At 48.6% G+C, this 25,106-nt stretch overlaps 1 protein-coding gene across 11 annotated transcripts in view; it reads left to right on the forward strand.

Annotated features, from left to right (window-relative positions):
• The window catches only part of CUX1 (cut like homeobox 1), a 346,311-nt gene that overhangs the window by 292,566 nt on the left and 28,639 nt on the right, over window positions 1-25,106 (forward strand). For 8 of the 11 annotated variants that reach the window (XM_033111153.1, XM_033111158.1, XM_033111154.1 and 5 more), the window contains 3 exons: window positions 9,454-9,756; window positions 13,240-13,428; window positions 19,115-19,379. The exons of the other annotated variants lie outside the window; for them this stretch is intronic. In XM_033111153.1, coding sequence (XP_032967044.1) covers window positions 9,454-9,756; window positions 13,240-13,428; window positions 19,115-19,379 — 757 coding nt within the window. The remainder of the gene's footprint in view (window positions 1-9,453; window positions 9,757-13,239; window positions 13,429-19,114; window positions 19,380-25,106) is intronic. 11 annotated transcript variants of the gene reach the window in all.

Genomic DNA, 25,106 nt, shown 5'->3' on the forward strand with positions numbered 1-25,106 from the left:
GTTATTGAAGGTAATTTAAAAGCATTATTTCTAAATCAGTATGGATCTGTAGAAAAGCTGGGAACGGGCACACTGTGCTCCTGAACCAGGGCCAACTCTGTCGCCCTTTGTCACTTCTGCAACCTGGCCAGACTTTGTGTTCACTGCAAAAATGGAGTTGTAGTTTAATTTTGAATATTCCCAAACTCTGCTTTTGACATGCATGTTTCCTTAAGAGCCAATAAAAGATACACAAGAAAAAATATGAAGCTCGAGGGGCAGCCAATTGACACCCCAAGTGCCCTGCAGTGCCCACCTCCCCGGTGAGCGCTGGCTCCGCTCAAGCCCGAGGCTGGGCCACAGGACCACACGTCACTCCACAACTTCCATAGGTGCATCTCAGTCAGTGCAGATTTCCTAGGATCGTTTTTCTCCAATGTACTTTCCCAGTTTGGGAATAAAACTTAGAAGTGAAAAATAATCCCAAGAGTAAGGGAAGCACCAGGCGGCCCGAGATGGTGTCTGATGGAGGAGCCGAGTGTCTGTAGGTCTTTGAGACTATGAAGCAACAGTCCCAACGGCAAGCATCGTTGGCACCTCTGTGCTGCACATCAGGCCAAGGTGCCCAGCCAAGGACAGATGGTCCTGGGTCTGCCCTTGGTGTGCTAACCTCCGACACCAGTCTTCCCACCAGACCCAGGTAGTCATCACTCCTTCCTGTGGAACACACCCAAAATCGAGCCCTTCTCCCCAGAATGGCTCTTCCTCTGGCGTTCCTTGTCTAGGTAAAAGCTACCCCGTCCCCACAGTCACCTCAGATTTTTTCTCCCTCTTACGCCACCCCCCGCCCAAATACACACACAGTTTCTATTTCCTAAACACCCCTCCGCTTTTTCTTTCTATGCCCACAGCCCTCACCCTGGCCCAAGCCTCAGGGTCATCCTGTTTTATCCACTGCAGCCATAACCATCTCTCCGGATGGCACATGTGGCTGGTTGGGGCACTCCCCTCCTCAGCCCCTTCCCTGGGGCCAACGTCCCCCCTTCTTAGTGTGTGGCCAGCTCCCTCTCTCTCCTTTCCCCCCAGTTCAGCTTGGCGTACCTCCACACCCGCCCCCCCGCCCCCGCCTCACCCTTCAGTGTCACGGTGCTGTGAGCACCCACTACGCCCTTTACGTCCCTGTTCGAGCTCTTGTTACAGGGTCTTTGCAACAGTGACTTGCTTAATGAAGTCTGCCTGGTTGAGCACTGTGCCCTGACTCCTAGCACCCTGCCTGGCATGCAGAGGGTTCCTTTATGGAATAAAAGACACAGCAGCCCTAACTTCAAGTAGCTTGGAAGTCAAGTGCACACGTTAAATAGAAACCTTGCTTTTTTAAAACGGGTTTTCTTTGTTATTGAAGTATTTTGGCTTCTCTGTCACTCGAAGGGTTCCTTGCGTGTGTGACGTGCAGTTGGAGTGGCTCCAACTCCTGGAGACCCTGTGAATGAGTGACATCCACCGGGTCCTGTCCTCAGCAGCCCTGCTCAGCTCCTGTAGACTCAGGCCCATGACTTCTTTCATGGAGTCAGTCCATCTTGTATTTGGTCTTTCTTTTTTCCTGCTGCCTTCTATTTTTCCCAGCATTATTGTCTTTTCCAAAGAAGAGTTGCTTATGCAGACTTTTTAAAGGTATTGTTCACACACACACCAGCACCTACTGTGTGCCCGGGGCTTTTACTTAATCTTATCCCAGCCTTACTTCTGTCCTGGCTTGGGGCCGGAGCGTGTGTGGGAGAGAAATCATTGCTCTTCCTATTTATAGAAGAAACTAGAGCCAACAGAGGGGCCATCTCCCCTTCCTAGAACAGCCTAGGGTCCCACCCAAACCCTCTGGCTCCTCCCAAGGTCTTCCACCAGCCCCACCCTAACCTTTCTCAGGTTACCCCTTTCTGCTATTGAAAAAAAGAATGATTTGGTAGGTTTGCTGAGATTTTCAGGGATTTAAGGCAATGAATGTCCTAGCTGGCTGAGGGCCAAGAGTATTGTCAATGCCGGGCGGCAAGGAGGGCGGGCATCAGGCTGGGTGTGGGGAGGGGTATGCCCTGATACTTGATGCGGCCACCTGTTTTCCAAGGTGAGGGGAGACCTACCTGGGGCCTGTGGGAATGGGACTTAGGGCAGCCAGGCCCCGCCCTCACTCCCTGAGGGCATCAGGTACAGGCCCTGGGAAAGGAGGCTGCTGCACAGCATGGCCTCTGGATGCTTCTGATAAGCCTTAGTTTACTGTTAGAGTACTTCAGTTTCTTTCCCAGTGGGAAATGTCCAGTGGCGTGTAGGAGGGAGTGTGGAAAGCTCCTGCGTGTCTCTATGACATGAATTAAAGTATCCATGTATTTTGCTTCAAGTTCCTAATCGGTCAAAATACCACTCATACTCCATGTTTTTTCTGTTGGCTGTGTTTGACGGAGATACGTGACTGTAGAAATAGGGTGGAAGTGCTCAAGGCACCACGAGTGTCAGCTGTTAGCCGCAAGCGGGGTTCAGGCCCTGAGAAGCCCATCAACGCCGCCACCGCCACTGGGTAAAGGTTTGGTGTTCAGAGATGTCGGAACTCGTCAGGGAGAGGGTCTCGCAATCCTGGGTGGCGCAGGCCTGGCCAATTTGTGACTCAATTAGGTGACTGTCCACCTTCGAAGCAAAGAATCTCATTATTTCTAGAGACTGGCCATAAACCTTCACTAGGTGGGTTTCTTCAGAGAAGAACTGTGGGAACATGTGGTCAAGTCCCCACGTTTCAGGACAGGGTCAGTGTCCCCATCACAATGTCCGCATCCATCCACACTCGCCTGGGAACCGTTCCAGCCTGGTGGTCACACTGTTGTGGCTTTTAAAGCTGACCACACTGTCAGCTGGAAAGGCCGTCGAGCTGGACAGGGTCTTTCCAGGCCACCAGGGCTCCTGTTGGATTGAGGATGCCAGCACCGGGCACTCCAGAACCTTCTGCATTTCCTGGCACCACGGTGCCACTCGCAGCTGCCAAGGCTCCTGTCCCTCTGGCTCCATCTTCCTCTCTCCGCCTCCCCCCCTGCACTCCCCATTCACATTTACGTGTGCCAGGATCTCGTCCATGCTGCTCCCCAGCTCTGTGCTTAACCCTCTCCCCGCCCCCCAGTCCTCTCCCTCCTCTCCCCCATCTTTCCATACTGTCTGTCTTTATAAGCACTTGGAATTTCCCGGCTTGGCACGGGCTCAAAGCCTAAACTATGGACATAATGAAAAGTGGTGCATCAGACCAGCCGCCAGTTAAATAATGTTTGGGTTCTTGTCAGAATGTCACAGAGTACCCTGTCATTTTGTTTCAGCAACTTGTCCTTCTGAATGCACAGTTCGCCTTATGGCATGCCAGCAGTAAAAATGTCACTTACAATAATTACTTTTTGGTGAAAATGCTTGCTGACTTCCTACCTTCAAGCTGTTTTTTACACAGTGGGGAGATAATAAGAAATGACTTTATCCTGACTGCTCAAATGAACACTAAATGGAATTTGGGTTCTTATTACTGCGGATAGAGGGCTGGGTATGGAAATTTAAACAGTAGATCGGATAAACTGCAGAGATTTGTCTCTGAAAATTATGGTGGGTGTGCATTTTCAGTTGGCTTCTATTGAAAACTTAAGGCAGCTGTTGTTTGCCTGCTGTTTTTGGAATATAATATTTTTCATAATCCTTTTATAGTTTCTGAATGACTTGTGTATTTCAGAGGACCTTGAGTCACTGTCTCTGCTTTCTGTATCGTACAAAACAAGTGACCCTTATGTAAGATTCAAAGCCTTGCAAAAAAAAAAAAACGAATCCACACAAATCACTTTTAAAATGTAACACCTTACTATTTCTGTCAAAATTGGATAGATGGACCATGTAGCTGAGCGTTTCAAACATGCAAATGACCCATTTTCAGTCCCAGGCCTGCAGGCTTCAGACTTCTGAAAGCAAGGTTTGCGTCTGATCCTCACTGCCTAGCAGAGTGCATGATGCAGGTGCTTTAAAAATGTTTGACTGAGTGAGTGAATGAATGAGCGAAGAGAAGGCAGGCAAGCTGTCGTGAAACTGAGACGATTGACAGACAGCGGATGGACAGCCACGTGGAGGCTCTCCCTCCTGATCTGGTTCAGATCCTTACTCCATCCATGCGACCAGGACCAAGTCATGCTGCCCCTCTGAGCCCCGTATCCTCACCCGGAGTGCAGGGTTTATGTTTCTGCAGCAGGACTGTGGTGGGAATTGAGCGAAACGGTGTCTAAATGCCCTTCCCACACCACTGCAGTCATACATGGAACTCCCGTTTCCCTGAAAGTAAGACCTAGCCAGACAATCAGCTCTAATGCGTCTTTTGGAACAAAAATTGATAAGACCCAGTATTATATCATATCATATCATATTATATAAGACCCGGTCTTATATTATAGTAAAATAAGACCGGGTCTTATATTAATTTTTGCTCCAAAAGACGCGTTAGAGTTGATTGTCCGGCTAGGTCTTATTTTGGGGGAAACACAGTAAATGCGGTTTGGTGCCCTTCCCTCATCCCAGTAGTGGATAGGCTTTTTGGGGCTCACCATCATGTTTTTGAGGTTCATTCACATTGATATGTGGAGTGTAGAAAAACCATGTCCAGTCACGCCACCATTAATGGCCAGTGGTACGGACACCACCGAGCTATACAGGTAGATGTTTAGAATACAGAACATCCGGCTCGTTCCTGGCTGTGTAACTCTGGGCACAATATGTTTCCTCTGTCAGAAGAGAGACATGGATGTGCCTACCTCACCTGGTGAGGGCATCGTGAGGATTGAATTAATTCACTCCCATGAGCCTTAGCCACAGTGCCTGGCACACAGTGAGTGCATAAGAAATGTTAGCTAAGTAGTAGCTGCCATTACAAATGATGGTAAAATAGGGTTTCTTACTGTGCCTTCCCCTCGCCCTAAGGTGCTCCCGCTGCAGTGCACCCTCTCCCGGAATGGCCAGTCCCCAGTGTGGGAAGCACCATTTCCTCCATCATCCTCAACCCTCTTCTCTCCTCCACTCGACCCCCAGGCCTGTTGAAGCTATCTCCTAATCTCCCTTGAAACTGTGTACTTCTCCCCACCCCACTCCCTGCCCTCTTCCAGACCACCACCTGCTCTCCCCAGACGGTGCTACAGCCTCCTCGGGACCTCCTGACCCCAGCCTTGACATTAGCAAGTTCATTCTCTCTACTGAAGCGACAGTAAGCTTATTTGGTTTCTTGTCAATGTGAGGTCTGTAATATTTCAAACATAAAATTCCATGAAAATGTAATGAATGCCCATGTGCCTGTCCACCTTAACCTTATCTCCTGGTCATAATTTTTAAAAGAAATAAAACATTAAAGGTAGAGCCGAAGCCCCCTCCCAAAGCTGCTTTCTCCTAGAAGTCAACTCCTGTCCATCCTGAACTTGCTCTCTATCGTTCCTGCGTGTGACTTGGCACCCTTACTACGTACCTAGTAGCCACAACACAGGAGTGCGTGCAGGCGTCCCACCTGCATAGGGACATCATGCTCCGCTTCGTCCCGCACCTTGCTCTGTGCTTGTGGAGGTGACTCCAGGCCTGGCATTCTCGCTGCTGTTTACAGCACGTTGCATGTTGTGTGAACGTGCCGCATTTGGAGACCTGGACTCCTGGTAGTGGACACTCTTTCCGGGTTTACGTTGTAGTGCCTGGTTTGCGTCCCCAGAAGAGAAGCGTTGCCAGGATGAAGAGTCTTTCCCTGGCTCCCCAGTGCAGGAGGCTGATTCAAGGCCCTGCACAGCCTGCCCTCAGGGGCCTCTCGTTGCCTGTGTTCTTGCTGCACTAAATGTCATTCATGCCTCCAGCCCACCACATGTCTATAACAGTCTACACCTGGCTGACTCCCGTTCACGCCTGCAGTTCACCTGAAATGCCACTCTCCCAGGAGGTCTCTCTGCTCCCTAGGCCACATCAGTGCCCCACCCCACGGCTGTGTGCACCCATGGCCGCCGTCTGCCTCCCATCGGGACATACGTACTCATTAGGTACTTCTGTTTAATGACCATCTTCCTGTAGCTGCGAGCCTCAGCAGGGCAGGGCCACCCCTGCCCATTTGCTGCCGTATGCCCAGAGGCCGGGCTCAGCGACTTAGGGAATGAGGGAAAGAATGAACAGAATGACACATCTTCATTCTTTCTTTCCACCCACACTTTTTTCCTAAGTAAGTTTATATTGAAGTACAATTTACGTGAATTTTGGCAATCAAGATATAGAATAATTCCATTTTCCCCCCAGAATTCCCTCCTGCCCCTTTGTGGTCACCTCCTGCCCCTCACCCCTAGCAATCACCGATCTGTGTTCTGTCCCTCTAGCTTTACCTTTTCCAGGATGTCATCTAAATGGTATCGTACAAGGTGTAACGTAGCCTTTGAGTCTATCACCAGCATATCAGTCTTGTGCCAGGCACTGTGGAAGAAATAGCAATAAATCACGAGGAGATTGACATTGAATGTAGGGGACCTCTATATAAACAAATACATTTCAATGCAAGTTAATAACTGCTCTCTTTTTTTAACATCAAATTCAGATTGTGTTTCTCAGCACCAACCATGTGACAGGTTCATTCCCCACTGCAACCCTGGCTGCATTTTCAGACAAGGAAACCAGGGTGTTCCAAGAAGTGAGGAGTCATATTCAAGTAAACATAGCTGGCTAGTAGTTCCCACCCCAGCCAGGTTCAGTGCCTTAATGCCAAGCCCAGGACTCTTCCTTTTTTTTTTCTTTCCTTAATTATTTTTAAGTACATGAAGTGGAACAAAGCCTTGTTCTTTCAAAAAGTATTGTTTTAATCAGTGGGTTCCATTTGCTAGTTTGGGGAAAAGAAAAAAAACAGTAATATTTCTTCTTCTCTGTTGACTTACGTTCCTTGTTCTGTGACGATGGTGACTCAGACGGGCAAGTACCTGTCCTCCCTGCACCCAGGGGCCCGGCCGCCTTGCCAGGGGCTGTGGGAGCGTGTTAATGCGTTTGGTTTTGTGGTACCAGTCCTGCCTCTGGAGCTGTGGTGCTTACTGGAAATAGCTTTCCAAAGAATGACTCTCTTTTCTAGTATGATACTCCGGGTGTGTGGATTGCTGCTGTCTCCAGTGGGGCCATTTGCTATTGAATCTGTGCCTGTCGAAAAACGTGGCCCCAGTTCTGCTTTCTGTGACCTGAGACCACAGTGACATCTGTGTGCACATGTGTCTGTCGGGGAATAATTGTCCCCTAGGAAGCACATTCAGCTTCGAGGTGTCTGTTACATTTTCTACAGACCCTGAGTGTGGAGGCAGATACAGGCAGGCCTGGTACAGTTCAAGGTCCCCATGGGGTTTTGATCCTGGGGGTTCGCCTGTGTCTTTAGCCATGGCCGGGAGCACAGGAGGACACCAGTCACGTGTGGTGAGCATCTCTGTTCTCTCAGGAGTTCTTCATGGCAAAAAATGCATGTGAGCAGCTTGCTGAGAATGTCTGGAAGAAGGAAATACTACTCTGCTCCAGTTATTTGGGGAGCCCTGCCTCGGCCAGCACCCAGAACAAACGGGGAGAGCACTAGGGTAGCGGCACTATGCGGTTAGCCAGGCAGCCATGATTTTGACCTTGCTGTGGGTTAAAGGACACAAACCTGAGAAGAAATCTGTTTATCATGTGGGGAATTCATGCCATCCTTGACAGTATACAGTGAGCAAGATGGATGATCTGCCAAATTGGTCCCTCGCATGGGTGAATCAGGGCAAATTTACAGTACAATTCCTTTGCTGCTTCAGATACAAAAAATAACATTTGCTGGGTTTTATATCCAGTTTTGTGATGACCTGGAGGTGAGCTGGGAAAAGAAATCCGATTTGTAGAATTCATATTGCCTTAAAGATTTATATGGACCATTTCTGCCGTTACGTCTGTCTCTTTTACATCTTTCACAAACCAGTGTTGTTTTTTAACCTGGTTTTCCAGGTTGAGGACATAGGTTTACACGCTGGCGGAACTCTGTACCAATCTAGGACAATAAACAGGTTTATCGGTTGAATTGCAGTTGTTTCATTTGGGATTTTATCTTTCTAGGTATTTATACAAAGTGTCCCTTATATTTGGAATACATTTTCCACCCTCTTGGGTTCAGAATAGGTTGTTATCCTGGCTATAATATGTCTAGCAAAGGACATTGCAGTTATATAGTCAATTGTAATTCATTTATAACTCGGTGTTACGTTTTGTTCAGTCAGGTACCGAGTATTTTGGAGGCCGCCCAGGTGTGCTGATATTATTATTCACTGAGTGGCCTGGCCTCATGAGCTGTCGTCTCTCTGGGGCCTTAGAGCCCATGTGACAATGCCTGGCCTGGCCCCCCCCACATGGTGCTGTGGGGGTGGGGGGAGAGAGTGCACCTGGACACCAAGCTAGAGGCAGGTTTTACCTTGTGGGCAGAACTGCGGTGCTAAGTCACTTTGCATTTTCCTCTATATTTCTCTAGATTTACAAATTAGGAAAAGGCCAAAGCCTTTATTCCACATATCCCCAAACTAGAATGGAGGTGGGGTATTACGGGTGATGCTAACAGAGAAGCCAGAAGGGACCACCCACCAACAGAGCACAGGGTGGCGCTTTCCACTGGGCACCTGTGACAACAGTACAGAGGCCCTTCTTAAGAGAGGAGAGCGTGGAGGCCTGAGTGCCCACCTGGGCCCATCTCTTCTGGTGGCGGTGACATTGGGCACCAGACAAACAGAGCTTGGCTTTCAGAAGCACCTCCTGGGATCTGACAGAGCAGGGCGGTTACTCCTCTTCTGCGGTCCCTCCAGTCTGGATGCCGTGGAGTTCCCTGGGGTCACAGTGAGACTTAGCCCTGGGCCGCTGGGGGCCAGCAGGGGACCTGACGTCTCCTTGTCAAAGGCCCTCACCGTGGTGGCCGCATATCGTGGACAGCCCTCATTTAAAATAATATGTCCATTTTTTTGGTCCTGGAAATTACGGACAAAATAAGTATGCAGGTCATAATGTAGCCAAGATAATTCTGAATTAATAGAATTAGGAGAAATCATGACAGTGATAGCAATGATTAATATAAAATTTTAAAAAGATTTTTATTAAAATATAGCTAACATACAATATTCTATTAGTTTCAAATGTACGCCGTAGTTATTCAACGTTTATATACCTAAAGGAGTGATCGCCAGGATAAGGATATGACCGTGTTTAACACAATGCCTTAGATTGAGCCTTCAGAAACCTTTTACTTAGACCCCTAGTTTTTCTTCTGTTGCTATTATTTTTTATATTTAATACCAAAAAACTCTAAAAACAATTCATTTAGCTCCACCGGCTACCATACAGGGCGTCTACTTACCTTCTAGGTAGGAAAGTAGATGTATGTGGTAAGGACAGCTCTTCTCAGCCCCGATTTTCCGTGTGCTTTCATTACAGAAAGCACGCCAAAGACCTCTGCCAGCTGCAGCCCTGCACCTGAATCACCCATGAGCTCTAGCGAATCGGTGAAGAGTTTGACGGAACTGGTCCAGCAGCCCTGCCCCCCCATTGAAACAAGTAAGGACGGCAAAGCACCCGAGCCCAGCGACCCACCTGCTTCGGACTCCCAGCCCACCACCCCACTGCCTCTCTCCGGACACTCGGCCCTCAGCATTCAGGAGCTGGTAGCCATGTCTCCAGAGCTGGACACGTACGGCATCACCAAGAGGGTCAAGGAGGTGCTGACCGACAACAACCTCGGTGAGCTCCCTCCCCCGCTGCTGAGTGCAGAGGTTCTCCGGAAGAACGGGTCGGGGGGCCTCGGGCTGAGCCAGCCAAAGGATGTAAACGTTTACAGGCCACCTATAAGAATACAAAACGTCCCACAGTTGTGGATACTAAGCAGCTCATAAGGGTGCCAGAGAGCTACAGGTCAGTGCCAGCAGGCTCCCGCCACTGCGTCCACACCGGGACCTCTTAGAAGATATGCATTCGGGGTTCAAGCCTACTCAGACCATCCATTCCCACCACCCTGATTGGGGCTGTCCCATAGGGCCCGCCATCTTTGGGGACCCCAGAGATGTCAGGGTCAGCATCAGCACACCAGCCCAGGGTGGCGTAGCAGAAGAGTCAGACAAATGGTTCAGATCCTAACTCTTCTACTTATGATACCGAGCAAGCTACTCTGTGAGCCTCCTCAGTAAAACTGGAATAACAATTGGCCTGCCCTGAGGTTGTAAGTAGCAGCAATTGCTAGCACCCTGCCTGGCAGCTAATGGTCTACTATTGTCACCCCTGCTATCTCAGGAAGCTGGCTCCATTCCCCAGACCCTGCACTGGGAGGAGGCAGCCCCTACAAAACGGAGTTCACTGCTCCTTCCCCTGGGTTTCACACCCAGACCATTTGCCTCGAAAGGGCCACAGCCGCCCAGGTGCTCTGCCTGAGGCGGCTCTCACTGAAGGCCCTGTGGCACCACTGGTCTGTGGCTGTAAGAATATCAGGGTGTTTAGTCATTTCAAACCACTGTTCTTCTGCAGTGTAATACTGACTAGTCAGGGTTCTCCTGGTTTAGGCATCCAGAGAATGGAGCAGCCACTCCCCAAACACGTATGTCCTTATTTCCCGGGTATGAAAGTCAATTAAAGGAGCACCATTCTCTGCAATGCCTGTTAAGACGACCCCTGAGAGTTATTGGACTTTGCCCAGTCCCCTCAGGAGGGGCCTTGTGTATCTGTTTTTCCAGAGGATGGGAAAAGAAGGGAGTCGCAGTGAAGTGAGTTCTAAAAAAGTTTGTGTAGTGACCTCACAGCCTAGGGGTTAGGCCAGCTTGTGTGGGCGAGGCCTTCTACCCAAAGGATTGTGCAAAACAGAACCAGAGAAAAATAATAACAACTTAGGTTGATTCATAAAAATAATTTAGTTGTTGACTCTTAAAAATAAGTCCCGTATGCCCATCAGTTATTAAAACGTAGGGATTCCTCGGCTTGGGTCATCCCTACCTTACCGTCTTGTTACAAGTCCAGGGAAGCAGGCCTGATACATTACTGCTGCTGCCCACTCCCTTTAGGAACCGTCATTTTATGTAAATGTTAAAAGTCAGCTGAAGAAAACTTCTTTTCAAACCCTGGTAAGTTGCAAGATCACGGTTGTGAGATCGTAAACATTAAAATCTCACCCTTTCCGGTTAGCTCAGTTGGTGAGAGCGCAGTGCTCTTAATAACAAGGTTGCTGGTTCGATCCCCACCTGGGCCACTGTGAGCTGCGCCCTGCACAACTAGATTGAAACAGCTACTTGACATGGAGCTGATGGGTCCTGGAAAAACACACTTAAATAAATAAAAAGCTTAAAAAAAAAATCTCCCCCTCGGCCTCCCCGTCATGTCCCCTCGGCGTTGGAGTTGTCGCTGATGAGGTACATGGGTGGCCACAGCAGAACCCCACTGGCCTGTGGGACTCCATTTTCAGATGTGGCGAAGCACAGAGAGCAGTGTCCTGAGGGCTAAAACTTTTCATGCCAAACGGGTGACTTCCACCTCTTTGAGCAGGAATTTCCGGGAAAGCTCCATAGCATGTCACCCTGGACGTAGAGATGAGAAGCAGTCTTCATGATAGCTCTCACTGGTCTTAAGTGCTCCAAAAAAGGAGCGACCTCCCCTGCTGGGGTCTCTGAGGGGGGCAGTGGACACAGAGGGGGCACATTAAGCAGCCAAGATGACCCTTAGTTGAGACTCAGGCATCCTCGTAACCTTTGGCCTGGGGTCTTGGGGTGTTTATGTGTCAATCTGTTGAGATCATATGCAGAATGTGTACGTGCACATTTCATCAGGTGAAGGTCTGTCGCTTTCTTGATGTTCTCAAATGGGTCTGTGACCCAAAAACGATTGAGAGCCACTGCTATGAAACCTCTAGAGGTAATACAAATGATTTCCAAGAGTAATCACTTGAGTTTCCCCCCATACAACTAGGTGGGTCAAGCAAATAGTAACTAGCTTTTCATGTATGTCACTTCCCTAAACATAGCAACTCCTTGGAATGAAGTGAGATTTGTTTGCCAGGTTAGAATTAGGTAAAATTTATTTTAAACAACCACAACAAAAAAATGGGTAAGAACTTGGGACATATGTAGGCCAAACTAAGAGTTTGAAAAGCAGAGAAACATGTTTACAAAATCAGTAAATGGATCTCTAGGTTAAAATGAGTGATACCAGAAAAAAAAAATTTCTTTTTTGATTTCTCAAATCCTAAATTTTCCATGCTGTACACTTTACTTGGAGTCCCGCTTTTTACAAGGCGGCACTCCACCATTTTCTCACAGATGGCGGACGGGAGGCATGGAGGGAATAAGCCAGTCATCCTGTCACCTCTGCCCTGGGTACCGTGTTGCATGTGCTTTACGGTACCAAACACTGGCCTCCCTATTCCCAATCTCCAATTCGGCCTAATGAGTCCTGTTCATTTCAGTTCTCCCACCAGGTCGTTCAACTTGTACCTGATTCTCATTTGAACCTTTAAAAGTGGTGGCCCCTCTTAACCTGCAGCTGAATGGCTCTCAGGAAGAGAAATTTTCTTTTTAAGCCTCTGATGAGCACGCTTCTGTGCTCTCCAGAGGGAAATGCCCTCTGATCAGTCTGGGGAGCCGGCTGCCCCCCACGGCCTCAGGGAAAAGGCATCGAGGAAAGGCGCTTTGAGCTTCATTCAGTCAGCAGAAGCAGCTTAGACTGTGGCAACAGACTTTAGAATTGGAAATGGCCTGCTTTTCAGAAAAACAGAGCTCAGGAGCTCTTACTCCTTCTCTTACCTGCTGTGACCTTGGGTCAAGTGGCCTCTTTTCTCAGCAAGACCCGATAACCTTGTGAATCATGAAAGGAGCTGGTGCAGACAGCTCTGTGGTTTGAGGTTGTACAAGAGAGGTCTCCCTGTGTGCTACTTAACCTCCTGAGCTTGGGTTTGGGATTAGCCACCTCCGATAAATGTTATTATCCAGGCCTCAGGTCATTCAAAGCCTGAAGAGAAACATTGTGTGTAAGCAGAATGCAAAAGTAAAACTGACTGTCACCAATGGAGTTCGTCCCGAGTCGGGTTGAAGAAGGACTTCCGCAAAGCGCTTCCTGCAAGCCAGGACCCAGCTGACCAGACTCTGGGCCTTTAAACTCCATGTCTGACGTGCATCTTGACACAGATTTCTCCTTCCATATCCCTGGCTCTCAGTGATGATACCTCTCTTGGTTCTGTTTTCTCTATAGGTCAGCGCTTATTTGGGGAGACCATCCTAGGGCTCACCCAAGGCTCTGTCTCCGACCTCCTTGCTCGCCCAAAGCCCTGGCACAAGCTCAGTCTCAAAGGACGGGAACCCTTTGTTCGAATGCAGCTGTGGTTGAATGATCCCAACAACGTGGAGAAGCTGATGGACATGAAACGGATGGAAAAGAAAGGTAACCGCCCCGGCCCTTTCATTTAAAGCCTTCACGCAGAGCTGAGGAGGGCCATCGATGTGTGAGCCAGGGACTGGAAGCCAGGGCATGAGTACCTGAGAGGACTGGAAAGATTTGTGTCACTTCCTGCCTAGTGGCCTGAACCCAAGGACATTTTGGCTTTGGGGAGCACTTTGACAATTCCTCGTAGTCACCCTGGCGGTCAGTGTGCCCTTTTTCTTCTTTCAGGAAAGTAAGGCCACCAAGAAATGAGCACCACAGTACTTGGTGGTGGCTTGTGTTTCTGATCTTTTGTCTTGTTGGATGAGTGGGCTGTTATGACATTTATTATGCATGCATCACGTGCCAGGGGCTTCCATATATTTTCTTATTAAAGAGATCATTAATAAATGCACCTATGGATAAGGAGACTCGGAGAAGTTAGGTGCCCCCATTAAGGTTGCCCAGCCTGGAACATGGCAAAGCTGTTCCTGCCAGAACAGCTCTCTCTCCTGCTGTGACTTGTGATCTTGTGATCTATGAGGTCACTCCATGGCTGAGTTCGAATCTCGTTTGTGGAGATCTGGCACCAGCTGCTGGTCTGACCATAAGAATTGTGACTACCTTCCTAAAATCAGCCTTTGCAGAGGAGCCCAGCTAAAGAGTGGGCATGACAACCACCCACGTGGCTATAGCTGGCCCCGTCCCCAGCATGTCTGAGCCCAGGCTTGTATCCTCTGAATTCAGAGGCCGTTCATGGCCAGCCAAGTATCACTGTTCTCACCCAACCAGGGAAAGGGCCGGAGCTCCAAGGAGCGAGAGTCTCTGATGCTTCCCCCAGGAGCTCGTGGGGCTGGCTCGTCTATCACAATAGACACTTGTTAGTTGCCAGGCACTGTGCTGAGACTTCACTTAATTCACACAGCTCCATCCAGTGTAGACGTCAGTGTCCGGGAAAGGTGAGGCTCTGGCCTTATGAAACTCACCTGATTCCAAGAGCTGGCATAAGTAGGGAGCAGGAATCCAGACTCGGAACTGTCAGGTTCACAGCTGGTGCTCTCAGATATGTGTTCTGTGCCTCGACCTGAGCGCCTGCCACAATGGGACCGTGTGCCCAGGCAGTGGCCTTCCACCCCATCCCAGCCCCTCCAGCGGGCTCTGGCCTCCCCTCAGGTGTGTAGACCAAGGCTCTGACACAGGCCACAGCCTCTCAGGCAGCTCCAGGCAGCGCTGCAAGCTCCAGAGGCCTGGTGCCACATCACCCCCAAGTTTTTTAACTTTTGATTATTGAAAACTTCAAACATAAAAGCAGAAAGAATGGTATCGTGAACTTGATATACCCGACACAGTTTTAACAATTCTCAGTGCTCACCCAAGCAATTTTAAAGTTTTCTGCACTCTGCCAAAAGGCAGTGGCCTCCCTCCTTGAGCTTGCTAAGTGCCAGGGAGCTCCCTCCTGGTGGCAGCTCCAAACTGCCAACCAGCCCTCCCGAAGCCACCTCCTAAGCAGCCTCGGGAGAGGGGCGAGCCCCCGTTCTACCACCCCCTGAGTGTGTCTCCTCCTGGGCCGGCCAGTGGAAAAGGACCTCGGCCCCCGGAAATAGATATGCCCGGGCTTCCTAGGCCGCCACTCCTCTTTTCTCATGGCCTCTGGGCGCCATCTTGTGTTACACAAGAGTCATTGTTTCAGCCGGGCCCAGGCCACTCCTCACATCCCAGGGTCCCTAAGCGTCTGTGGCCCCGCTGTCTTCTCTCCCGAGTAGGGATACTCACTAGAGGAGCCTTCCCCAGGCCCAGCGGGAGACCAAGGCACCTGACCAGGCAGACAGGGCAGCAGGTGACCTGGAGCACAGCACTTCCTATGATCTCTGTAGACTATTGGTCATCCGCCCAGCAGGAGGGGGCTGGCTGGACAGACCAGACTCATTTCTTTCCGGCCTTTTAAATCTCTCATAATAAATGTGCGGGGAGAAGATGGCTTCTCAGTTGTTTCCTAGTTCTAATCATACGCATAAAGTGGCAAGTTAAGTAACTCCCTAGCCTAAGTTTCTACACCTCTAAAATAAGGATAATAATGGCGACTTTTTCAGGTTGTGAGGATTGGAAAGAATGTACCTAGTATAATAACCAGCACATATAAGTGCTCAGTAAATGCTAGTTATTAAAATAATTTGTAGTCCTTTAAAATCGATGAAAATAAGTTGTGCTCCCACCAGTCTCGCCTGGATCAGAACTTCTGCTCCAGGTGGTGCAGGTATAGGATTCACATGTACACGGTGCTTCCTTCTCTCCCGTAAAGCTGCTGCTGCTCCCGTGAGATCGAATCTTTTATTGCTCTCCTTCCTTCCGTCCTTCCTTTCTTCTTTTCTTTCTTGTAAACCTTCCTTCTCTACCCTAGTCTCCCTTCTGCTTTTTTTTTCCTCCATGAGATGGCCCTTGAACCAGCCTGTGCACACACTCACACGCACCTGGCCACACACACGCGCGCACGCACGCCCTTTGCTAGCTTATGGCCTGGGCTCCTCTCCCTGGAGGCTACAGATGTGCCTTGGCAGTGTGCAGTCTTCTCCTGTGACATCTGAGACCCTGACGTCAGTGCTGCTAAAGTGTGTGTCCCTGGCTTTCTGTGGCTCCCGCGGACACAGCCTCAGGCCCTGCCCCCATGCTATGGTCAGACGGGACCAGGGGTGGCCAGTGTCACGCAGGCGGGCAGCGCTATCCAGTCCAGACTTAGATCCGACCTCAGTTCTGTCATTCCCACCTGTGTGACCTCAGGCAGATCACTCATCCTCTCTAAGCTTCAGTTTCTCCATCTGTACCAAGGGATGATAATAGTCTCTGCCACTGCGTAACTGGGCGGGTGACTGATAAATGACAGCTGCCGCTGCTACTCCTACTACTACATGCCGTTTGAATTAAATAATATTTCTCCTCTTCCATCAGTTTGAAGAAGTTTTAAAGAATTTTCAGACCCTATTCCAAACTAGTGCACTAGAAAGGTCACTATGGATAGTTCGTTTGCTCAGGAAGTCCGAATGGTTTTAAACTCGAAGCACACATAGTTGGTGATTAGACACGTAGCAACAAGGGGAGCAGATGAAGCACAAACAGCACTGACAGAACTGAGAGAGTTTAAAATCCAGGCATCCCCTCCCATTGCCTTCACATCTACTCAGCACATCCCCTTGGGACAGTCACACACTGAGTCCCTGAGCCTCATCGCAGCCTGCCCACTCCCCACCGCTCCTCCTAACCCTCATTCCACAGTGAACACACGTATTAACAGCACATGTACTCCCCTCATCTCCAGCTTCTGTGCTGCTCGGCTCGCTTCTGCTGCCCGCTCCAGGACAAGCCACGTGTTTCCCCGAGCTCTGAGCCCTGCTCCAGCCGCTCCTCCACTGCTGGGGGAGGCCCTGCCTCCTGGAAGCTCGTTCCAGCACACTGTACTTTAAGTCCCCTTCTCATCTCCGTCATCTCACAACCTCCTTCTCACTCTCTATATTTTCTCAAGACTGTTCCCTATATCACTGTCTTGTCCAGGCCCACCTCCTGGCTCGTCCAGGGAGATTTTATGACCCATCTGACCCACCAGCACCTGGGCCTCAACTTCTTTGACCACCTCAGCCCTTGGCTGTTCCCCAGATCTTGTTATCACACATAACTACTCTGCCTCTCAAAGCCTCAATTCACGTACCCCACTCAGTTTGCCCTCTACTGCCTTTGTCTCCTTCCGCAGACACTCCAGACTCCATGATCCTTTACTTTATTACCCTTCTGGCCATGACATGCTGTCTCTGACACCTTTCCATTCCTCGTCCCCCTGCAAATCCCAGCCTTGGGTTAGTGCCCTGCCAGTTTTTTCCCCCATCCTTATTGGCATCTGGGACCTGTGGGCGAATATCCCAGACCTTCATGTGTTGCTGCTGCCTCAGACTTGTGTCTCCAGCTTCGGTGGGGTGTTCTGTGCCCCGCTCCCCACCCCTAGCCATTCCCTCTCTTCCACCCCCCACCACAGTTTCCCACAACTCCACCACTGTCGAGACTCCTTTCCCATCACTTCAGGTCACCTTTCCTCCTGCCTTCCTACTTCACAAAGAAAATAGGCCATCAGCTTTCCCCACTCAGCCTCTTTAAACTTGTCTGTACCTCCAGGGATCACCTTCCCTCTCACCTGTATCACCAGCTCTCTGTCTCCTCTCTCCCTCAGTTTAGAAACATTGTCAGCTCTCACTGTTTCCCTTCTAGATGCCGTCCTGTCTCTCGCTTTTCTTTTATAGTAGTTGGGCATCTTAAAACAGTACTTCATGCTCACTACCTTCACCTCCTCACCCCCTTCACTGTTAGACCTACTACAGTCCTGCTTCTGCTCCCACAACTCCACTGTGTTTGCCAAGGTCTCCAGTTATCTCTTACTCTCTAAATCCAAAGGACACCCTGGGTCCTTCACGCTCTCCTTTCTCAGCATCAGTGCCATTGACCATCACTCGGCACTCATCCCTCTGTCCCAACATTGTCTCCTGGTTTTCCTCCCACCTGTTTCCTTCCTGGGAGTATCCTCTGCATGTGGCTGTTTTCCAGGCTTTCGTCCTCAGCCCTTCTCTGTCTCATCAATGCCATTGAGTTAACTACAGTGTCTATTCTAGTGGTTCCATATTCCTCTCTCTAGACCAGACTATTCTGAGCTTAATACCTATCTATTCAGCTGCCCACAGAGCATCTCAATGTAGAAGACCCAGAGACCCCTCGGACCCCACCTTTCCAAGACATACCATCATCTTCTCCCTTTATTGTGCTCCTTCCATGGTGCCCAACCCAACGACACCACCCCCCAACCCATCTCCCACGCCTGAGACCAGAGAGCCATCCTCGGCTCTGTGCTCCCTAGTCAGTCACCAAGTCCTGTCTCTTCTACCTCTTACTGTCTCCACAGTCTTTTTGTTTTTCTGCAGCCACATCACCACTGCCTTAGTTCAGATCATTATCATTCTTTCCTTCCAATCCTTCTCCCTCCAAACTGTAGCTGGAACAGCCTTTCAAACACATCGCTCATCATATTCCCTTAATGAAAATCTTTTCATGTCTTCCCATTACCTTCAAGGTAAAGTCCAAACTTTGGGCCCACCCCTGCCCTGCCCATCTCTCCAGCCTTATGTCCACCAACTCCTCCTAGAGCACACGGCTCCGCGCACACACACAACACACTTTCACCGTGCTGTTGTGTGACTGTCTTTGCACATGCTGTTCCCACTTTCTGGAGCAACCTCCTGCCATCTTCTACCTCATCACCTGTTGTTCTGATTAATCCCTCCTTGTCCTTCAAGATTCCGTTTAAACATCATCTCTCCTGGGAAGCCTCCCCTGGCCCCCACCCCCCACCGCCCGGCTGAGCTGTAATATCCCTCGGTGCCCCCCACCTGGAGTCATCTATCTGTACACTTCTCTGTATCCCTCACTAAACTGCTCGTCGTGCAGGGACCTCACATGATAACAGAGCAGGTCCTTAATGAGTGTGTGTTGGGGTTCACAATGGTTCTAGTCCAAATGTTTCAGAACGCTCGTGGAAGAGCAGGGCAGAACAGCTTGGTGCTACAGTCTATGCAAAAGTAGTCTCGAGCCGGTGGTATGCCAAGTACTGTGGGGGTCGGGCGTGGGCGGACCTCACAGCTGGGCCTGCACCTCAGTCTGACTTCTCTCCCTTCCTCAGCCTACATGAAGCGGCGGCACAGCTCAGTCAGCGACAGCCAGCCCTGTGAGCCCCCATCTGTTGGCATTGACTACAGCCAAGGCGCCAGCCCCCAGCCCCAGCACCAGCTGAAGAAACCCCGAGTGGTGCTGGCTCCTGAAGAGAAAGAAGCTCTGAAACGAGCATATCAGCAAAAGCCATACCCGTCACCAAAAACCATCGAAGAACTCGCCACCCAGCTCAACTTGAAAACCAGCACTGTCATCAACTGGTTCCACAATTACAGGTACGATCCTGCTCTCAGCCCAGTAAGTCACGGTGCTGAGAGAACACACTGCCAGCCCTTGGGAAGAGGTAGATCTGTACCATGGAGAGTGGCCATTAATGGTGCTCCGGGGACTTGGCCCTGGCCTCAGTTCTCAGTGGTTTGGTCAGCTAGGTGGCTTTTTATGTAGTTTCTTGGAGCTTTTAACTCCAAAGAGGTAGGGTCATGTAGTTAGGGTCATTTAGGATCATCTAGTCCACATCTATGACTAGAAAAAAAAATTTTCCTCTCAGTTATGTCATTTAATAAGGGAGAATGTAGGCATCATGGTTCCATAGCAGTGAATGTGTCTTAGTGATTTTTAGATGCTTTCTCAGGGTCTTTTACAGTGTGGTTTTCCAAATTAGTTTGATTAGTTTTATAATTAAATAAGTAGTGTAAAACCCTTTCTTTTGGGAAAGTACATGAGTTAATGAAGATTTATTGAGCATCTACTAGATCTCCAGAAAGTGAGCTAAGTGTTTTAGCCAACACTGGATCACTTGATCCTCACAATTATATAAAAGCTATAGTATTTTATATTATATATATAATATAAAATTACGTATATAATATTATCTGCATTCTACAGATAAAAAATATAAAACTTACGGGGGATGGATAACTTACCTGAGCAGGGAAGGGCTGAGCGCTCTCCTTATAGAACAAAGTAAACTGAGGTGACGTTTGAATTAGATAATGGACATTCACTGAAAGCTTATGAATTATTGATCAGAGCTTTCACGGTGACTCCCTACTGCTGGAAACCAAGAATTCCCAGTGGCCTGATGGAAATTCCTACTTGTTTCATTCCTTGTAGGGGGCCATCTCATTTGCAAGGTCTCATCAGAACACCATTTTCTCTAGGGCTCAATAAAACGAGGGTAGGTGCTCCTAGTTAACCAAGGTGACAGGTGCAGTTCTGTAGCCTGTGCGGGTGGGACCCTCACAGTCACTCACCTGAAACAAGTGGCAGGTAGTAGAAGATGATAAACAGTCAGAGGCTCCAGGGAGGACTTGTGTCTCTAACTAGGCCCTGCCTCATCTCATAGGTTCCATTGGAGTTCCTCCAGAGGCCCACTAAACCACCCAGGTTCTGAACAAATTGGAAAATATTTATATACTAGATGAGAGCCAAAATAGTATCTTTATTGCTGATAAAGGCTAAGTCAGTGATGTATGAGGTGTGATCAAAGAATATGGTGACTGTTTAAATAAATTAAAAAAATTTATTACAGTAAAAGACACATTGCCATTAATCCCCCTCAGAATACTCCCCTCATTTCAGGCACACTTATCTCATCTTTCTTGCCACTTTCTGAGGCAGTTCTCGAAGTCCTCTTTCATGAGTGTCTTTAGTTGCACTGTTGTGGCTGCCTCGATGTCCTGAATCATTTTGACTTTGGAGAAGAGCCAGAAGTCGCATGGTGCCAGATCCAGCTAATAAGGTGGATGAGGTCACACATGTAGTGTTTTTATTGGACAGAAATTGCCGTACCAAAAGCGATGTGTGACAACGCATGACAGCGATGTGTTGTCATAATGGAGGATGATTTACAGCACACTTTAAAACACACCTTCTCTCAACCGTAGCTCACACCCGACTGAATGCACCAAACAACTTGAAACTTATCACACACTGTTACTAAGTTTCCACGCACTGCTTCCCGTATCAAAATCCCTGCCTTTCCGTTGGGTGGCACTTGGCAGCAGCATTCACCCTATTTTTTATCACAATGGAAAGGCTCCATGTCACACATCGCTTCTGGTATGGTAATTTCTGTCAAAAACATTATGGTGTGTCCTCATCCACCTTATTCACCAGATCTGGCACCGTGCGACTTCTGGCTCTTCCCCAAAGTCAAAATGATTCAGGACATCGAGGCAGCCACAAGAGTGCAACTAAAGAAACTCATGAAAGAGGACTTCCAGAACTGCTTCAGAAAGTGGCAAGAACGATGGGATACGTGTGTTCAAAGCGAGGGGGAGTATTTTGAGGGGCATTAATGGCAGTGTGTCTTTTACTGTAATAAATTTGTTTCTACTTAAACATTCACCATATGATTTTATCACACCTCATCGCTTAGTATGAGAGCCAAACAGACCTGCTACCTAATCCCTAAAACCAGGCAAATTTATCCATCATGGCAGCACTGGCCCCAGGCAGGCCTCCCCGTGTGTGGGCTGGCTCCCATGAGGACACAGAAAGTATATGAGCTGAGCACAACAAGCTTATTCATCCTAAATTTACCAATCAGATCAAAACAGGCAAATGGAGACCAGCAGTTACAATAGTAGGACTCCCTCTACACGGAAGGAAACTTCAGGAGTAGTAAACAAGTGAGATGAAGGAGAATGATTGGAAATACGGGCAGAGGTCCACCACAGCCTCTCCTTGCCAGGGGTTATGTCACCCCCCCGTTTTCACTTTCTACACACAAAGGTGCATTTGAATATGTACTTTCAAGTCTTCTGCACGTTAGGTCCATTTGTTTATTTATTTTTTTAAGTTAGGTCTATTTAAATGCAAGTGTTATAACTCTGGACAAAGGTGCATGAAGCTGTAGGTTACTGAATATGTGGATAAAGGAGCTACTAATTATACAAAATTTCTCCCAAATCATTTCCCCTGGCCCTGTTAGGGCCACTTTTCCCTGTTAGGGCCACCGTTTTTCCCACATTCCCCTTCTGTCCTCAGTTGCGTGTCAGTCACTGCCTCCTGGCCAGTGCACAGGTTCCTCAGCAGCTGTCACGCATCTTGCTGGCCTCCTGACAACCATGGTATTGCCCATCACGTGATGGTCAGCTGGTCATTGTGAAGATACTTCATCTGTGCATTTAACATAAGCAAATTCAACTACAGACCCTTGGCAAAAATAGCGAAGGGGGAGAGAGGAAAAAAAGCAATAGGGGCTCCAATCTTAGTAAATGAGCTCAGGTCCAGAGCTGTAGCAGATGTTCCATAAATGCTTTCTTTCAAACATAACTCCACAACAAAGCAGGCTGGGCTAAGTCAAATGGGAGAGCCAAGGGCAGGGATTAGTTTTAGCTGCGGAAATCTGGAAAAATATACTGGGAGGTGTGAGATGTGCAGGGTCTTGAAAGAAGAACTGAGTTAGAGAAGAATTTTATAAGTCATAAAATAGGTCAAATAAGAATTGAGCAGCAGGTCATTCAGAATTGGCATGAAGCCCAAAGAACTGAAGTCATATGCCTAAAGTCACCCAGGAGGTCAAGTGCAGAGTGGAGCTTTGAACGGAGAGTACTGTCTCCCTGGCTTTAGCTCTTCCGTTAAATACTTAGTACAGGCCAGCTGCCGTGGTATACCCCACAGAGCTTCATACAAGGACAGGCACACAGTACTCAGCACACATCACTGCACGTGTGTAGTTCCTAAGCAAGGAGGCAGTTTCTTACATTCTTTCTGTAGGAGTTAAACAGGAGATGTTGATTTTATTTTCCCCTGCCCTATTGGAACGCTCAGGGAATAATGCTTGGAGTCAATTTTTGTCCCCATCAAAAACATAAAACTTGATTTCACCTGATCCTTTCATCCTAAGGAAATTAGAAGTATCTTAGAGGGACCATTTACCTAGAAACAAGGCCAGGAATGCGAGAACAACATACCACAAGAGGCCTGGTCTTCTCCTGGAAGAACAGGTCCACCCAGTAGAAACTCTTCCAAGCCCCAAAAGCCATGGCCACCTAGCATGGTTTGTCTGAAAACCAGATCTGCTCCTGGGACCTGGTCTTTCTAGACCAAAAGATAATATTCCTCACAGACATAGAGACAAACCTAGGCTCAGAAGGATGATGTCTCATGTCTGTTGAGCATATAATATGTGCCCGGCACTGAGCCTAGAGCTTTATAGATGTGTTACCTCATTAGATCCTCCAATCAGCAGTCAGGCACAGTGCTGCCAGCCCCATTCTACAGAGAAACGAGCTGGTGAGGGTGGCAGCCTGAATCCCCCGCCCCAGGCATGAAGTTGTCCCTTCCCTCCCCGCCTTTCTACCTCAGCCTTAGCGCTTGTAACAGAGATTCTGGCATTCAGAAGGCAGCTGCATGGTGAGAATAGTTCCTCTTTTTTTTTTTTTTTTAATCTGCTTGTGTCCTATATTATACATAAACATTTTATTTAATCTTCACATCTCTGCAAAGATAAGAAAATTTTTAGATGAGAAAACTGAAGCTTAAAAAGTTGCTCAGGTAGTAAGTGACAGAGCCAGACTTCAAACCCAGGTTTGCCTGGTTCCAAAAAGCCGGTGCTCTGTTCTGGGCCAGTCTGTCCCTACAAATCAGAGTTAGTACCTGGTGGGCCTGTGGCCTGGCTAGAACCAAACCATTAGCTGCCCAAACCAGAGTGGGATGGGATTGGGTATTGACTCCAATTGGCATTTTCAGATGCCAGGGGGCTTGAAAGCCACTAAAGAATAGTTTTGCCCTCCCAACAAAATGCCCCAGGAAGCTGTTGACAAGAACTGCCATTTCACAGGTTCCCACAGTAGCCCCAGGGAAGGAGGAAAGTCTTCTGGTACCCCTGGGAACTTGTAAGGGGCTTCAGGACCTCACCCTACAAATCAGGCTCAGAGATCTTCAGGACAAGTCAGAGTTCACCCTATGCAGGGAGCAAATAACTAGCAGATAACCACCACCAGAGTCCCGACATACTGGACGAAACTGCAGCCAGATGCCCTTTGGGTCCAACACTCCCCACGTCCAGCACAGGACCTGCCATCTAGTAGGGTCTCAAAAAACGTTTCCTGTATTGAGTTGTGTGTGCTGCAGAAAATGTTTTCATGCATACCTAACCCAAGAGCTTTTTGCAGGCCTAGTTTCTGCAGGACATTGGGCTTGGAGCTAATTTACCTGAAGATGCTTTTCCACTAACAGTTGGCTTTTTCAGCTCTTTGGAATAAACACCTAAAGAGACTTCTGAATGAGCCTAGTACGGTCAGCATTATGGGAGGAGAAACTTTGGCACAAAAAGATTTAACGAGAGCCCTTTCATGATGTCACCAAGGGCTCCAAAACAGCGAAGACTAGGGCCCCAGCTGTTTCCTTCAGACCCAACAAAGTACTAGAGCACATTTTTCACTGTCAGCTGCACTCAGCTTGATTAAAACATGCTTGATGTGTGGGAGCACATATTTGGTCTCCTTCCTGCTTGATCAAAAGTGACCCTTTCCCGGTCTTCTCCTTTCAATGGAGGAAATTAGTTGAAAATAATTTGATGGAATCCCACCTCACTGTGGACCAGAGCCCCTGACCTGGCTCAGAGCTGGACGCTGAAGATTTCACTTCGGGCACTAATAATTGGTTCTCCTCATGGAGTCCTGATGAGGAAACAGTGATTATCATTCATCATTCATTTCCATTTATTAATTCGGCCAGTATTTATTACTATGTACCAGTAAGCACTATGCTAGGCCTGGGCTGTGCAAAGAGTAAATGGGACCGGGCCATTCACACAGCCTACTTGGAGATGGGTGGGATGGAGATGGAGGAACCGGTGCCTGTAAATAAGTAACACTGGCACTCTCTCCTAGCTGAGAGAAGGGGCTAGCATTCCAACCAAGGGACAACTTAATGCAAAGGCACAGACTTTGGGAAACAGTAGGGGCTTTGCTCAAGCTCCTAGCCAATGACTCTAGAGTGGGGCAACTCCAGAGCTCTAGCTCTGCTCTGTGGGTGGTGAGGCCTTAGGG

The sequence above is a fragment of the Rhinolophus ferrumequinum genome, chromosome 7, assembly GCF_004115265.2.
Source record: "Rhinolophus ferrumequinum isolate MPI-CBG mRhiFer1 chromosome 7, mRhiFer1_v1.p, whole genome shotgun sequence".
Classification (NCBI taxonomy): domain Eukaryota; kingdom Metazoa; phylum Chordata; class Mammalia; order Chiroptera; family Rhinolophidae; genus Rhinolophus; species Rhinolophus ferrumequinum.